We start from the raw sequence: 16,545 nt of genomic DNA, 5'->3' as shown, positions 1-16,545 counted from the left end.
CTACTATGGCCTTTCTTGCAATGTGGCACATCCAGATCTCTTTTTCAGTTCCTGGTATTCACAAAAGGTAAGAATATAATATCCTTGAGTTCTCTACCCTCCACCAACTTAAAGAGAAGCTTTACTCTGTCTCTACAATGAAAGAGCACAGGTTAAGGATGGACTAGGCTCACCATCCTTTAGTCCCACCAAAGGAGTTAGGAACTGGGTGTGCTATTTTCAAACTTCATAAGAAAATTGATTTTTCCATCCAAAAAATCTGAAAAGCTCTAGTTGCCATCACAGGATTTGTTTCACTGACTGAAGTGCAAGTAACAAACAATGAATACAATTAGGATGATCTCCTGACTTCACTCCATCTTCAGTCTGTCAACTGCTGAAATGATAACAAATCTAAGAGTAAACAAAACAGTAAATCTCTCCCACTATTACACAAGTTCTCATCTACTAATAAATCTACATAATCTTCCTTGCTCTAGGCAGCAATCTAGGCATTGCAGACATATCCTCATAAAAATCTAAGGAGGAAAGGATTTTTCAAGGCATGTACTGCAGTAATTCAAAGTAGACTACTGCAGCCATTATTTTAATTTTTTTAAAATACAAATTGAAAAAAAAATTGTAATTTAGGAAAACAACTTTTTAAAAAGAAGTTTTAATAAAGAAAAAACAATGTTAACTAAGCAAAATAAAACATATTTTCATATTCTATCCACTGGTCGTAGTAAAACAGCAAGTGAAACTTCAGCTCATAAAAATCCTCAAAGAGAAGTAGTGCCCTAACACTTAGAGAAATACAGTAATTCTTGAAATTACAGTCAGAAACATCAGCTGGTGTTCATACACCACATCTTGTGTTCCATGAATTTATTACTGTTTCAAGAGTCTGTAAAAACTTACGTCAATGAACCCACAGAGACAAATTCTCAGTTAACTTAAGCCTCAGTTATACTCAGTTCAGCAGAGCGATGTTGATTTACCTCAAATGAGAGTTTACACATTGTAATTTCAAATATTTCCCCTGGTACAGAGTAAGCAAAGATACAAATTCATAAGTATACAGCAGAATTTGGTATCTGGCCAGCTGTTTAACTCCATTTAAAACCACAGAGCAACCCTCCAAATTTTTATGCATCTGCTACATCAGAGGGGTCTCAGTTAAAAATCAATAAACTGAGCACGGAGAGCAACATTTGCAAGATAAAAGAAATATAACATAGGCATTAAAACCCAACACAACCCCACCCAAAAACGCCAAGATGTGTCAGTTACTATGCAGGGCAAGCTCACCTGTCAGTGCTTTTCCTCACATTATGGTGGTTTGAATCATTTTGCAGTAAGTAAAATGACTTTAAAACAGAGATTAATGAAAATGAACAGAGAACTGAGCTTAAACACAAACTGGATGCAAGGTCTATATGAGCCAAGTTTACATCTTGCACTTCTGTAGGGGAGAACAGCCTGTTTTGTCTGGGTAGCACTGACCACACTGTGGGTACTTGGCATGGTATTAGCTCAAGGGGCAGGCATAAGAAATTCACTCCATATCCATTTCTCTCTAAGACGACTTCCTGCTGCCCTCCATGTTCACAATTAGAGCACTAATGAGCATCCCATGACACCTTCCTCTCCCTTTTTTAATTATGAAAAAAATATTACTGCTTCTGTCAACAGTGACTTTCCCGGCAACTTGAACTAAATACTTGTTGTTTCAGATACCAATTAAACCATATAAGATCTCTATTAAATTAATCAGCAACAAAGTAATGAGAAAGTTCCAAAGTTCTTAACTCAATAGAGCCAAAACGGCTGGATTTCAAAAAACAGAAACTCCTTCTTGCCCATTATAAAAGCTGTTTTTCTTCTGGCCTCTATCCTAATTCTGCCATGTACAACAGCTGAGGATATTTTGTGTGGTAACAGATTTACAGATCCAGTTTTCTCAGCTCTTCCTGAAACCTCCACGCTCCCTCCCACTAAATCTTTGTAGACACCGAGCCTGGTAAATCCTGGAAAACTGCAGTCAGGAATTCCAGGTTATTCAGGAATTACACTCACTGTACTCCCGTGTTTTTCAAGATCCTAATCCATCTGTACACATCTCATATGCATATGGTGGGACTGTGAGACATAGCTGAGATCTGATGGGAAGACCTGTCCTGAATCACCATCTCTAAGGGAAAAGCCACCCCACTGATCTCCTTTCTTTCCAGTTATTTATTTTATCCAGTAAATACTATGTTCCCTTGCTTTTAAAAGTTGGTTTATGAACATCTGATTTGTGGTTTCCACATTCATGCTAAAACATAACATTTATGCTGCACATCTGTCTACTAAAAGCTGCTTTTAAGAATAAACTTCCAGCTGTAAATGGATTCCATCAGCTACCCCCTTTCCCTGCGCCAGTGCCTGGCACAACAGCCATGCAGCAGAGCTGTACAGAGCAGTACAACTGGAACACTGCACAACTACACAACTACCAGACAGATTGTAAGAGTGATAAATAAGGCTTCTAGCAGATGGAAGATTTTTCCTACTTGCCATTTTGGAAACTGTAAAAAGCACAGATCACTACGGCAGCAAGACTTGGTTCAGCTGCCACTAATAACCTTTGAAAAAAGGTGCTTACAACCCCTGGGAAAAAGTCAGGGTGCTCTATGACCTTTTGCAACTATGATTTATTAACATCCAACTAAATTGGTTACAGAGACAAAAATAATAAATCAAATTGCGCATCACGGTGCTCCAACATTACAAATTTTTGGAGTAAGTGAAGCAAAAACCAGGAATGGTCCTGATTACAGAAAGATTTCCTAAAAATCTGAAAGTCAGTTATAATCTGAAAGTCAGTGGTCATTCTAATATATATCATTCTTCATTTTGAAATCACTAATGCTCTGTCAAAACAAACAACAAATTCAGCATTTAGCAGCTTTGTGTATGTAATACGTCATACAGGTGGCATGTTTTTCCAATACTGGAACTAATAAAATACTGTTAACACAGATACAAGACTATCTGATTCTTGGGAATACCAACCATCTCCAAGGCGTGGAGTTAAAGGAGCTCATCACCTCTTGTGGACCAACCTCCCAAACATTCTCATAAGCTTTAATACAGTTTTGTTTTATACAACAAAAACACCAAATCCACAATTTATAATTAAAAAATGAACCGTTTAAATAATTCTTTAACATATGGCAACTATTTATGTTGAAAATTTCTCTTATTGCTTTCAAAAGCTGCAGAAAGAACAGTATCTAAGAACTGAGGAGTACAATAATACATTTGGTGATAAGTTACAGCATTTACGAATTAAGTGAGATAATGTACAGTTTCTTATGAACCCACAGCTGTTGGACTAAGTTGCACCCACCAGTAGCTAGAAAATAGAAAGAATGAATTAGTGAATGCCATGAATTTTATTTATAATAGGCATAATCCATGAATGAAAACACACACAACCAAAAAAAAAAAACATTTCATTTTAATGTCACTCCTTTGCATAGCACCATCTGATTCTAGCCCTTGCAAGATGTATTCAGGTATGTGGAGAAGTTGGATTTCATCCTTCTCTCCAGTATATATGCACTGTGGGCCAAGGTTTGCACTCCTCTTCAGCTTGCCCCCTCTTGAGTTGTATACCAAAAAAAAAGCTGTATTGAACTAAGTAAGATATGCCAAAAGTTTCCTGCTCTGCCAGGCTGGTCATTTGGAGAGACAACACAAGAGATTCACACAAAAAGCAGATACAAGGACATTAATAACTAGGAGCATGCTGAGCAGTATAGCTGTACATTTCCACAGCACACCACCCTTACCAGATCTGGTTCCAGAGTGCAAGTGGGAAAAAAAGTCTTGTTCTCACTCAAGGAAAAGATACAGAAGAAGGCCAGAATGTTTATGGGGAGAGATTTTTAACTATGGTTTGAGGTATGATTTATCATTTAAAAGCTTTTTAGAATGGGCTGGTTTCATATTCATCAGAGATTTTTTAATAAAGAGAAAAACGGGGCATTGAATAAGGACCTTAAGACATAAGGGACCACATAGAAAACCTTAACAGGACTGTAAACATCCAAGGGAAAGTGAGAGGCATGGAAAAGGGGGAGATCTTTGTTAGGTTGGGGTTTTGAAGGGGGTTGGTTTGTTTGTTTTGAGACCAGCACCGGACCTTTGTGCAACCTGAAAGCTGTCCCTGGTTGAGCCCTGGTTCTGGCCCCATGAATTGGTGTTCCTTTCTGCACAGTGATCTGGATTCAACACTGAACTAGCAGACAGTAAGGGGACTGTGCTTACAACTACTACATCCTTCAGGAGCCAGGTTTTAAAGGAAAGCAGCAATCTTGTTTCTAGTCCTTCAAAGAAAACTGGTTGGTGGAAGAACAGATCTCTGGGATGTTTCCTTTTCAGAATTTGGGCTGGTTTTGGTCTTATTTCCAGGCATCTAGTTTTCAGAGCTCTTCATAAAGAACCTAAGTCCAGACTGCTAGATCTGTATTTTAAAAAGCATCTAAAAGAAGTAGATCAATGCTGGCAAACTAACACATCAAGCATATCTTAGAGAATAGAGATTCAGAAAGGAATGCAATTATTTATGGTGCATTTCAGTTCCACTTGGTCTAAAGGGCACTTTATGCTACGTGGAGTCACCTCCTGAACAAGTGATGCTGTTTCATAATTCCAAATTTACATTGTACCAAAATCAGAAACTAAGCATCAAGCCTGCAAATCCAGAAGTAGAGCTGTCAGTTTCTGTTCCTATGAACATATTTCCCTGGATTTTTTTCTTTCTGTGCTTTTTAATTTGAAAACTGAGACAGTGGTTTAACACCCAAAGGCCTGAGCTGCTACATCACCTTGACATAAGTTTACAGGGAAGGTTTTACTTTATGAAGAGATACACAAAGAAAGGAAGAGCTGGATGAGTGCTTCTCAAACTGACCTCCAAGATCGTATTAAGTGATGGTTATAAAGTCATGAAATAAGGGAGCTATAAGGAGCAGGCAACTGTCATCAGGAAATTTTAAGACTGATCCGTTGGGCTAACACAGCTTGGGGATCACTTCTGTGTATGAAAAGTAGCAGTTAAGTTGCTTGATGCATTCCTTTTACTGTTCAGGGTAGAAATAGCAGGAAAGAAGTCCCTCAATGTCAGCTATTAAAAACAACAGTTGTCTTAGTTATATTGCAGAAAGCTAAAATAAATTTTGTACCCATCAACACAGCTGAAGCTTTGGGGAAGAAAATTACCAAAATTTGATATTTTACCATTAATAACTTTATAGAATATATTATGGTTTGTGAATGATGAATATATTTTTATGCAGAAATACACAGAAGTAACATCAAGACAATTTTCTTCCAATTCTTAATATACAGTTGACAGAAGTTTAGTAAAACTAAGCCCAATTATTTAATAAAAAAGTAAGCAGGGAAGACTATACTGCGGTTGGAAACACAGGGTCAGAGAATCACTCACAACTGGTTACATCGTGCTTGCAGGTGAGTATTAGACATTTTAAAAAGGATCTATTGTTCAGTGATTTTACTTCATGCATTTAAGAAATGCCCTAGATTATTCTCAGGCATTATTTTTCTGATGATGATACTAAAATTCTTCAGTTTACCTTCTTGATACTGAAATTTTGATAAAGAAAATATTATATAAGGCACTGCTCAGCCCAATGCTTCCTGTGATCAATCCCATGTGTTTTAGACAGATTGTAAGATACAAAGCAACACTGCCAATCTGATTTCTCAAAAATCATGAATGAATCATGAGATTTGTTTTGTTTAACACCTGCTGCTTTTAATGCATTACAATTTTTTAACTTTGCCTTTTGGCCTCTAATTCTTTAATTTTATATGCTATCAAATACTAGGTCATATGACAAAGTATGGGGGAATCCCCTCCATACGTAGAATATACAAACCAAACAGTATATTCATATATATAACTGACACATATGCAGATCAGACAATATCACAGTAGTTGCCAAATATGACAATGAGCAAGCTTAATACATCTTCCATAAATTTTGCTCCTTTGCCTAGAAGCTTTTTTTTTATTTCCACTACCCTCTTTTACTGTTAAATGAATGTTATTTTTAGTATAAATGGCAATTACCAACAGCAAAGATAACTACAGTTATCAACTGCATTCTGTGCCACGTTTTCACAGTTAATACAAGGATAAAACACAGGATGGGAACAAGTTATGACAAGAAGCTCATTTTCCTTGAAAAGCCAAACAGCCCCCAAAGGTTAGGATTTCCTTTGGAATCAAAGCCCAGATTTTGTCTTCATATAAATGTGAACCTTGCCTTGTTGTAAGCTGCTGGCGTGGTAGTCAAGTCTTTAAAAGACATATTCAATAGAAATAATTATGCTAACTTCTTTGGTAATAAATTACAGAAATCATAGTGAGACAGAGTTCTGGGCAAAGGGAAAAATAGTGAAAAAGCATTAATCTGCCTCTGAGACAACGAGGCTTCAAGGTAACAGCAAGAAAATTCAAATATACATCTAATCTGACATTACAGATTTTGTTTAAAATGGAAAACCTTCATAGTACTTCCTTCATGTGACATATACTACATGGATCCATTTTTAATGGGTTTTCTCTAGGACAATGCAGCCCAACTGCAGTAAAGTGCAAGCTTTTCTAAGCTACTAGTCTGTCCTCCTAGGAGTCTACCTTATCCCTGCCACATCCAATTGTTCCAGTCATAAGCCAGTTTAACATGCCAGCTTTTGTATTTGTTTCATGCCATTACAGTGGCATGGAAGAAAAATAAAAGGGGGAGTGACAGGGTATAGATCTATCACATGGAAACTGCATTGTTGCCAGAGTCAGAGACACATAGAACAGACCTGAAGAATCATGGATCAGACTTGAGTTGCAGATAGATAGAAACACAAATTATTTTGTTAGTGACTGTGACATTGTGATTTGATGGACAAAAAAAAAATACTGCCCATCTCTATAATATTCATTCAAAAGTGCTACATTTTTTCCCTGCTCATTTTCTGACCTATGGTTCAGTAGCTTCACAAATCAAGCCATACATATAAAATTATAGGAAAGGGATTAAATTGATTTAGTGCAAGACACTTCAATATTTATCTGAACATAACAAAAAAACAGAGGAAGATCAAAGACTCCGTACACTTCTCCATAAGGCAGATGGTAGTTTTTTAAATATAAGATCTAAAATATGTTGTTTATTTCTTAAGAGGTAGAAAATATCAGAGTACTAGGAAAAAATTTCTAGCTTAAAACAATCAGTTTGCTTACTTTTTAAAAAGTCTTACTGTTGCAATTTTTAGGTTAATAAAAACAAATGAAGCTATGGAAGCACAGGATTTCGTGCTCTGTATAGGTTTCACTTACTGGAAAGAGAGAGAGCTTCTTCATCTACTCAGTGCTCAAGCAGTATATACAATAACCTCCTCCTCTTGCCCTGTTAGAGGCTATAAATTTGAAGTGGAAATTTTTCCCAGTGGAAAATTTTGGCGATTCCTGAATTTCTAGCACTCTACTTAACCTGGTACGATTTATGTATAAGGCAGTATAATCACCAACGCAAGCTCAGAACTACCTCTTCCATAATACTAAGAAGAAAGCTATTAGAAACAAAAGCTTATTTAAATCTTTTCTACAGGCAGCAAAAGACCATACTCAGGTTCCAGCACCAGCTGGTAATCTTGTCTTAGCAATTTATACCTGCCCAGAGACAGCTGAACTACTCATTGCACTGTGGAAGCCAACCTACAGTTTGAGTTACTAAGGCTTGCAACTCTGATTTCTCAGCACAGCTAGGAGATGCTGACGCTACTGCCTCCAATGCAATTTAATAAGGCATAAGTTAATTCAGAACTGATGTTATTACACGTTGAAAAAGTAGTGTAAAAGCTCCTCTTTTCCCTCTCGCCGTTTACATTCAGTACTATTTATTAAATATTTTATAAAAAGAAGTTAGGGTATTTATACATTCAAACAATCATTGCAATAGTCAAATAAAGGAAACAAATTAATTATGAGATTCTAACTTAAGCACAATTCTGGAGATATGAACATTTGCACACATACACACACCCCGCACATATATGTGTGTGTGCATATATATATGTGTGTATATATAGGTATATATAGTTATATTTTACATATGTGTCTTTTGAATCAGATCCAAGAATACAGCACAGAATATCTTCACTTAGCTCCTCTTTCACCAGAGGACAGGATTGTCCAGTTTGGAAAAACCAGGTTCTTTTCTAAGGTCCATGTAGGTTCCATTGCTCACCCAGGAGTCATCACTGGATTTCCTGTCAAAGGTTAAACAAATGTCTTAAAAGTAAAGCTTATATTTTCCATATATATGCTGTGAAATGCAGTGTAGTATTATGCACAGATACCCAATCCAGCCCACGAACCAGGTGCGATGCAACTCATTACAGCCTGCAAACAAGCCAATATAGCATGGAGAGTTGAACAGGTGTGTCTGCACTGGGCTGTAGAGATGCATCTCAATAACCCACTATTCAATTTCACTGTCATGTGCCTGTGCTTGGTACTTAAAACTACAGCCCAGGTTTATTTCATCGTCTCAAAAGCAGCTTTGAGGGGAAACTTACCTTTTACCTGTCCAAAGATGGCTCACCGTGTTTATTGAGTAAAGAGAGCCTATAGCTCTCAGTTAAGAGCCAAGAAATCAGTCTGCTTTTAATCTAGAGCACAACATATTTGGCACAACAGCTAATTATTCTTTTAAGTAAATCAAGGCTTGTGATTTGTGACAGAGAGAAATCACTATTGAAAAGCCAAATGCATTAATTCATATCTGCTCTAATACTTTTGCTGTATAGTAATTAAATCTCTTATTCCATTATTTAAATCTACAGCACAAAACTCAGTTTTCAAATCCTCATTGTAATGATTCAAATCCTGATCCTTATTCACAATTCTCATCATGAATATACAATCACAAAGTATTAGACTGCCTCTATCCTGCTGGAAGGAATATTTGCTTCTCTTTAGTAGACGTGATTGGCAAATGATGAGTTAGCTCACCAGCTTATCAGATATGTAGTGGTCTGAACCATTCTCTTTTTGCACCTATTTATAACTATTTTAAACATTTGTGTTTAAACATTCCTCAGAAGTACAGTATATATCTATCCAGAAAAAAATAGGATCCCAATCCGTTAACTGCGATACATAGGCCCATACAGCATTCACCTTGGCTCCAACTCTTTCACTGCAGGAGCAGAGAGAAGTTGGAGAGCAAAAGACCACATCCCCACTGGCATTTGCTTTTGTCTTTTGATGGCTGAAGTCTCCTGTTTAAATAATTTACAACAAGAAGAGATAGTGCCCTCAGAATGCTAATTGTCTCCCCTTAAAATAGAGGAAACCTGTTTGAGAACAGCCCTGGAAGTGAAAGGTTCCAAATCAACACACTTCTACACCAGGCAATCCCACTGAATTCAGCAGAAGTTCAGAAGGGATAATTAGGCTAAATCCAGCTATTTCACCTTGCTTGAAAGAATCAAAAGATTCTACATTCAGTCAGGCAAATTCAAATGTAGACTAAGCATCAATCGCCATCAAGGCAAAAAAATTAGAAAGAAATTCAGGGATGTGCTAATGAAAAAGTAATATATAATTCTGAGTTTTAACTAAGTCTAGAGTATGCTACATCACCAAAGTATAAAAAATTAGTACCTAGAAGAAACCTGGAAAACACTGAAGCCTGCTCCATGATAATTCGCAATCAAATCTATAATTAGGAATTTCAGTACATGATAGCATGTGCTAAATATTATATAGTACCTGAAAAATCTAGGCTGATGCTCTAGATTGTTTTCTTCTAGCACCTTCCGTCGTACTCTCTGTAGCTGCTCGATCCTCTGCTTTTGTATTTCAGCTCCTTCAATATTCCCTTCTTCTAGAAACCTGTAGCAGCAATGACACAAGACACAATCGGTGCTCCTGCTCCCCATCTTACAGCAGGTAGTTCACAGTGTTTGAGAGGTAAACAGCTACATCTGCAGACAACGGCACTATCAAAAAGCACTTAAAGAAAACTAACTCAAAATAGTCTGAGTTTAGGTGAAAGTGAGTGCATGGAAGACTAAGAACAATTTAAGGAAGATATTTAAGAATATTTAAGAGTTAAAACTTTTTACCTTTGGTCTGGTCTAAAACGTGTATCAGTGGATGGGAGTAATGACTTAGTTTGCGGGTCCAATTCATTTAACTCCAGTGCAAACTGAGTAAATCCATACCATTGTTCATAATCTTTAGGCATTGGATCTACAGAAGAAAAGAGTACATTCAGAATTCCAAGTAAATGTTATTATCTTTAGAATGAATATTTCAAGCTCCCTTCAGTCATTTGTCTATCCTTGATCCACAGATCTCAGTTCTGAGGGAACAAGAGGTTTTTAATAATATTACAAAAAAGAACATCCCCCTTGACAATTGCACTGCAACAAGACAGATTTCTGTTCCCTCAGCTGAATCAGAGCACAACTGTGATGAAGGCCATGCTATTATAATAGTGCTTTTTCGAACTACAGTAGACAAAACTCCACAAGTTTGGGAGGAGTTCAGTTATGGCTGTCATTACAGAACTGAGCTTTGTGGGCTATCCTCCAATGTTTAACACAGTGAAATACACGACACTTCTTTACACAAACAGTGGAGAGGTTTGTTCCTTTTTTTTAAAATTTCCCTCCTGTTAGAGTCCTCAATACCCACTTCATACCCAAATATGAAAATGAGAGAGAATGGAGAAAAAGCAGGAAGCCATGGGATAAAGTTCTCCATATTATTTAAATGATATATTCTTCTAGTGTAAATTTTAAATGCTTGACAAAAATCTAGTATTCTACAGAGAAATAAAAAGAAATTGAGGCCTAGAAAAGAAATGAAAACAGTAAGCTTCTTCTCAAGCAGATCTCAGTTTCTGTACAACAGCCATTCTTATCACTAACTTGCTCTCCATATGCAGTTTGAAGATGAAGTTGTCCCACAGTATAAACTTTCATGCCACTTCCCAAAGAGTCGATGCACAACTTTCCCGCCTTTATCCATGACACTGCCTTCAATCTCATGTGCATTTGGATTCCAGTACTTTGCCTAGAATTAAAAGGAACAAGGGGAAGAAAGGTACATAAGAGCTCAAGTGTGGGTCATTTTGCCATGCCAGTAGCACCATGCTGTAGAGCCATTTTCTGAAATGAAAACTATTAATTTAGGTGTGCATTACAACATCATATGCAAACAACTGCTGTTAGCACTATTAATCAGCTTATTGAAATACTAACGTTGAGAATCGTATTTATTTGGTTTGACTTTTTTAGGCACAGTACTAGGTGAAGCATAGCTGACCTTGAATTTTGCCCAATGACAGTTGACACAGACTCCTGACTTGGTTCTCTACATTTTCCCCAAATTTGTAGAAGAGGAAGAGAAAGAACTGATACGTTAATCTCCCGTTTAGACAATTTACAATATCAAAAGTGTGAGATTTGCAGGCTCTCTGTCTTTAAAATTTGAACTCTAAACATCTAATGCAGCTCTGAAATGACATTCCAGTATTTTCAAATAAATATTTGAAAAAAAATAATCACACTAATGCTTCTTAGAAAGCATTAGGTATTCAGGAAAACAAATAAGAAAAGAAAACTTTCCTCCTGGTGCTGAGCACCATGCTGCATAGGTACACTGCAGTAATTCCTTGTATCTGTATGGTCTGTTCTGTGTAAAGCACAGCCTTTCTCCAGCAATCAGACACAGAAAATGCATGTTAAGGTAAGTCTCCTAGCATGCTTGGCAAAACAATTTCTCAGGTTAGAAGTTTTAGCGTCGCTTTGTATTTTCCTTGATTTTCTTTACTAAGAAGAAGAAGACACCTATTGCCAAAAACCAAATTTGATTTCAGTTCTAAAGACAGTTCCTGAAGAAGTCATATCTTGAGGCCTTGTAGTGAAGAAAAAGCTTTCAGTAACACCACAACCTCTTATTTAAGCTCCTCTGAGTACCTACAAAGGGCTAGAAAAGAGCATTGGGTGAAGCAACCTGCACAAGCACTGGTCCTACAGTTGTTGAATGAATATAACACAGCACCTGCCAGTGGGTTAGCAGAAGGCATGTGGTAAACCACTGTCAGTAGACACCTTGGGCCTATGTCTCCTATCAAACTGAGAGTAAGTTTTCCATGATATTTCCTCCTTTCCTTTCTCCATACTTTGCCCCAGCTCCAGTGAAATCACCTGAGAAAGCTGTTGTTTCTCTTTCTTGTCTGGCTCTGCCTAGTAAGTGGCAATTCCTTCAGAGTTAAAGTTTCTCAGAATCACAGGTAATTACAGCTTGTAAACAGTAGTACTGAGCTTCATCAGAGAGCATATCCACCGACTGCTGTGTCTGTTAGAAAAGACACTGCCAACATTGATGTGATTACCTTTATGAAAGTCAGTTTGCAGTGGCAAGTGTCATCATTAAGATTTTTGATGATGATCTCTCCATAGTGTTCAATCCATCTTTGCCCACTTAGGATGTTATGGATGCAAGATGTCACCTTGTTCCATGCAAAATGGTCTTTAAAACTGTAAGGAAAAATACAAGAAAAATCATGTGCCATGTTCAAATGAGTTCATAAACTTGTGAAAATATTTGCAGAGAACTTGATCAAAGAAACTCAAAATACTTTTTTTTTTTCCCTAGAATGCCTCATCTTCTTGTCACACACCTTTTCAAAACAGACCCTATGACAGCAAACCTGTCTCCCACAAACCCCCTTCTGCACACGCTATAAACTTTGGTCTTGAATTCAGTTTTCTCTCAATTTACTTATTCTTCTTTACCAGGTTTAAGTCTCCAAAAGAAAGCATTCCAATGTCTTCTACTGTTTGAAGTGCCCATTTCACAGCTTGTTACACAGTTGACAACGGAAGACATAAGGATATGGGCCACCAGAGTCATCTGAAGACTTAGTGTGTGGAATGAGCTTGGCTCAAGCTCTAAAGGCTGAACCTATGTGTGTGTGCTTTAAGCAAGAGCAAAAGTTCTCACCAGCTGCCTCAAGATGCAGCTGCACACTGGAAGACAGCAGACAGGGAGAGAGAAACAAACAAATGCCAGTAAGGTAACACAATGTTCTACCTTTTATTAAAGAAGTAGGCGTTCTTATAATACAGCTTTATAAAGCATCAAGGAGAGGAAAGTCTCATGAAGATGTATATTCTACAATTTGTTCTGGGTATGAATAGCCAAGTCACTACTGGTAAAGGTAAAGGATAAACTTAGAAAGCACCAGTTTCCCCATAGCAACTGCTTCACACACATTCCATGGAGATATTGGAATCTGTCCTTACCTCCTATTCATCCCTTGCTTTCACTTACTGCTTTGTAAGAGCACACACACAGAGACAACTTTTACAGACTAGCAGATGTGTGACCAATTTACCCCACAGTAACTGGTTTTTCTGCCCCTACCTATGCAGGTCACATGCTCTATCACAAATTATAAAAAAATGTAATTGCGCCAAAATTATCCTTAATACTGATGCTTCATTTTCCCTATAGCCTTAGCACCTTTTTTGTATCCAATTCTATATCAAAGACACAGGGATAGAAAACAGCACATGGAGATCACATATAAATCAGATTGTTTTCCAGTTCACCAGCTCATTATGAGTCCTAATATTGGTTATCTTGCCTCTGAACCCTCATTCACATCCTAAAAACCTTTCAATTCACAACTTAGGCTAGCTGCTATGAACATAACATGGTTTATACATTACCTTTTGGATAACATCTTACGATATCACAGTTTTATCCACTTAAAAGAAAAATGCATGCTTAGTCAGTTTAATGAGTGCTAGGTTCTTGAACTTTTTCTTCTTTTTTTTTTTCCAATTGGCAAAATAATTAATTTTGTACTTCCTCTTTGGAAAACAGATTTAATTGGAACATTACTCAACCTTTAGATCTCTGGTTCTGCAAACATGATGGATATAGGCCAAATTTTAAGGGATTTTAATTGTTGCTCAATAATGGGCACTCTGACAAGCCAGCATAGCAACATTACAGATTTTTATTTAAAAAACCAAACCAAAACAAAACCCAACCTATACTCAACACCGAACTACAGTGGCTGCTTACTTCCTTGGATAATAAACACTGGATACGTAACTGGTTCTACTTATCACCTACAATAATTATTTCTGCAGTGGTGATGGCTGTCAACCTCACCTACAGCCTAGGACCCCATGTTGTCAGGTTCCATACGAATATAGGTACAAAAGACAGGAACGACAACATCCTTTCCCCAAAACCCATATTCAAGCAAAATAATTTGTAGCTTCCTCTACCACACAGTTTCCTCTGTGACTTTCAAATGCATAAAGGTTGAAATTCAACTGAAGTACGAAAATACCAACTTTTCTTTTTACAAGGTACACAGGAGTGATTTTTTTTTTCAATGTTTGTTATAACCTTTGGAAGAGTTGGTGCTTCTAATTTATGCTTCTAGTTTTGGTTTGGCGGGGTTCTTCTTCCTCCCTTTTTTTTCCCGCCTTTTCTTTTTGAATTAAATCATAGTCACCAGTCCTTCTAAAGGTCTAACAAAGCACAGCACAGCTTGTTTTCATCTGTATAAATGTGGCTTCAGTGTGTGCAAGCACATTTGTGCCTGTGTGTGAAGAGCAACGCACAATTGCAGCACTTACGCTGGAAGAGTCACGTGTGTTGTACCAACTGGAACAATTTCCATGGACTTTCCCCAGAATTTGTTTTTCCATCTTACATCTGAAACAGGAAGAAGAAGAAAAAAAAAGATAGGTTAGTCATAGGCATGGATGAATCAGCCTGTTCCTGAGTTCTAGTTTATTTTCAAGAAATTCAAAATAACAAAGTGCAACGTGAATGCTCAAAGAATGCTGTGGACCTTCGAGCATTGGTTGTTGTTTTTTTGTTATTTGCTTGTTTTGTTTGATTTTCATTATATTATTATTAAAGTAGCAAAGTAACAGATGTTTGAAGTCTTCTCTCAAAAACTTTTTCAAAAGAAAGGAATTTGAAAAGCTATAGGCAGCATATACTTGTCTACAATTCAGTTGCTATTGAATGAATGCAGATATTTTCAAAAACAAAAGCAGAATTTCAAATAAAAAAGTATAACAAGAACATCCACAGTGAAGAGGTCAAAGAATGTTTCAAAAGGCACAAAATTACAGAGGGATTTAGCCTAACTTCCTCTGTAAGTTTAACTAGCCTTTTAAAATCTTGACTGAATCACAGAAAGACACATCCAAGTCTCACATAATTTCTTAAGAAAAAGAATACTCAATGCAATTTTAATCAAATTTATTGAGCAAAAACACCTGGAAGAGAAACATAGACAAAGAAGCATGGCAAAAGTGGTTTAGAGTTAAATTGGGCTAGATAATCAGATAGCAACTTTTATAATAACTCCAGAGCTCAGGGGAATAGTACCTTTCCTATATTAGACACCAAGAACTCCATTTCCTACACAATCTGAAAAAGGGGAAAATTCTAACTCTAGTCTCAAAAAGATGCTAGTTCTAGCACAAGGAAAACAAAACACTGATTCCCATGCAATTTTAGGGGAAAGCTGTTGGGTTGGCTGTGAGACAGATGCTCAAACCACAGTTAGGAGATTATGTATCTCCCAAGTATATATGTACAAGTGATGACTAAGCGACACCAAGCTGACTACCCTTGCAAAGACTGGAATGGGACATAAGGCAGAATGGGAAAAAAAAATTATCCTTTTCTTATTATTTGAGAGAAGGACCTTTTGGGTTTTTTTCCGTTTTGAAGTTTGATGCTTGGTCAGCATCTTCAGTGACAGCGATCCTGTTGTGATTCCTACACAGCCCTATAATAGGTCCAACACTATATGGAGTGTGACGTTGTTGAGCTGAATTCTGTACTAGCTTCCTCTCTTCCTCAGTGGGATGGAAGAGGAAGGACAGAGCAGCAAACCCTGCTGATTTTAACAGTTTAAATGCATTACCAGCCTGTTTCACATTCTACGTTCTCACAGATGGCAAAGCTGTCCCACAGTGATCAGTATGTGGGAAACATCTTGGGAACCAGTGTGCAACTCGATCATGCAAGAATTTTAGGACAGCAGAGAAAAGCAAAGTGTTATTTAAAAGATATGCTCAGACTAATTCAGGCACAGACGCTGTAATAGCTGGAACTTTCTTCATTTCCGTTGCTCATGTGTCCACACTGCTTTGCAGAGTTTGCTTCACAAGTCATGAAAAGCTACTTCCAAAATATCTGTCCCTGTCAGAACCCAGTCTTCTAGTTCACTAGAAATGATCAAGAGATTTAATGATGTTGAAACACATGAACTAAGGTCTGTTTCTGGTGGGATGACAGCACTACTCTGGTAATGTTGCTGAGTACTGTCTCCTTTTCAGCTGAGAAGGTAATAGAGCAAGTGAAAAAGATCTTTGCACACCAAAAGAACTGAACTCACTGACAAGTTGCCTTTATGATTA

The 16,545-nt window shown here is 37.2% G+C and overlaps 1 protein-coding gene across 2 annotated transcripts in view; it reads right to left on the bottom strand.

The window, feature by feature from the left end:
• Nucleotides 1-852: 852 nt before the first annotated feature.
• Nucleotides 853-16,545, bottom strand: part of OSBPL3 (oxysterol binding protein like 3) — a 92,060-nt gene continuing 76,367 nt past the window's right edge. For both annotated transcript variants that reach the window (XM_050312493.1, XM_050312502.1), the window contains 6 exons: nucleotides 14,740-14,818; nucleotides 12,471-12,615; nucleotides 11,002-11,146; nucleotides 10,192-10,318; nucleotides 9,836-9,958; nucleotides 853-8,328 (listed from right to left, as the gene is read on the bottom strand). In XM_050312493.1, coding sequence (XP_050168450.1) covers nucleotides 8,232-8,328; nucleotides 9,836-9,958; nucleotides 10,192-10,318; nucleotides 11,002-11,146; nucleotides 12,471-12,615; nucleotides 14,740-14,818 — 716 coding nt within the window. In that variant the 3' untranslated portion in view covers nucleotides 853-8,231. The remainder of the gene's footprint in view (nucleotides 8,329-9,835; nucleotides 9,959-10,191; nucleotides 10,319-11,001; nucleotides 11,147-12,470; nucleotides 12,616-14,739; nucleotides 14,819-16,545) is intronic.

Source organism: Myiozetetes cayanensis, unplaced genomic scaffold, assembly GCF_022539395.1.
Source record: "Myiozetetes cayanensis isolate MyiCay16 unplaced genomic scaffold, myiCay2020 scf1, whole genome shotgun sequence".
Lineage (NCBI taxonomy): Eukaryota > Metazoa > Chordata > Aves > Passeriformes > Tyrannidae > Myiozetetes > Myiozetetes cayanensis.
The sequence above is the reverse complement of the archived record's forward strand: the minus strand, read 5'-3'. Positions and strand labels throughout refer to the sequence as shown.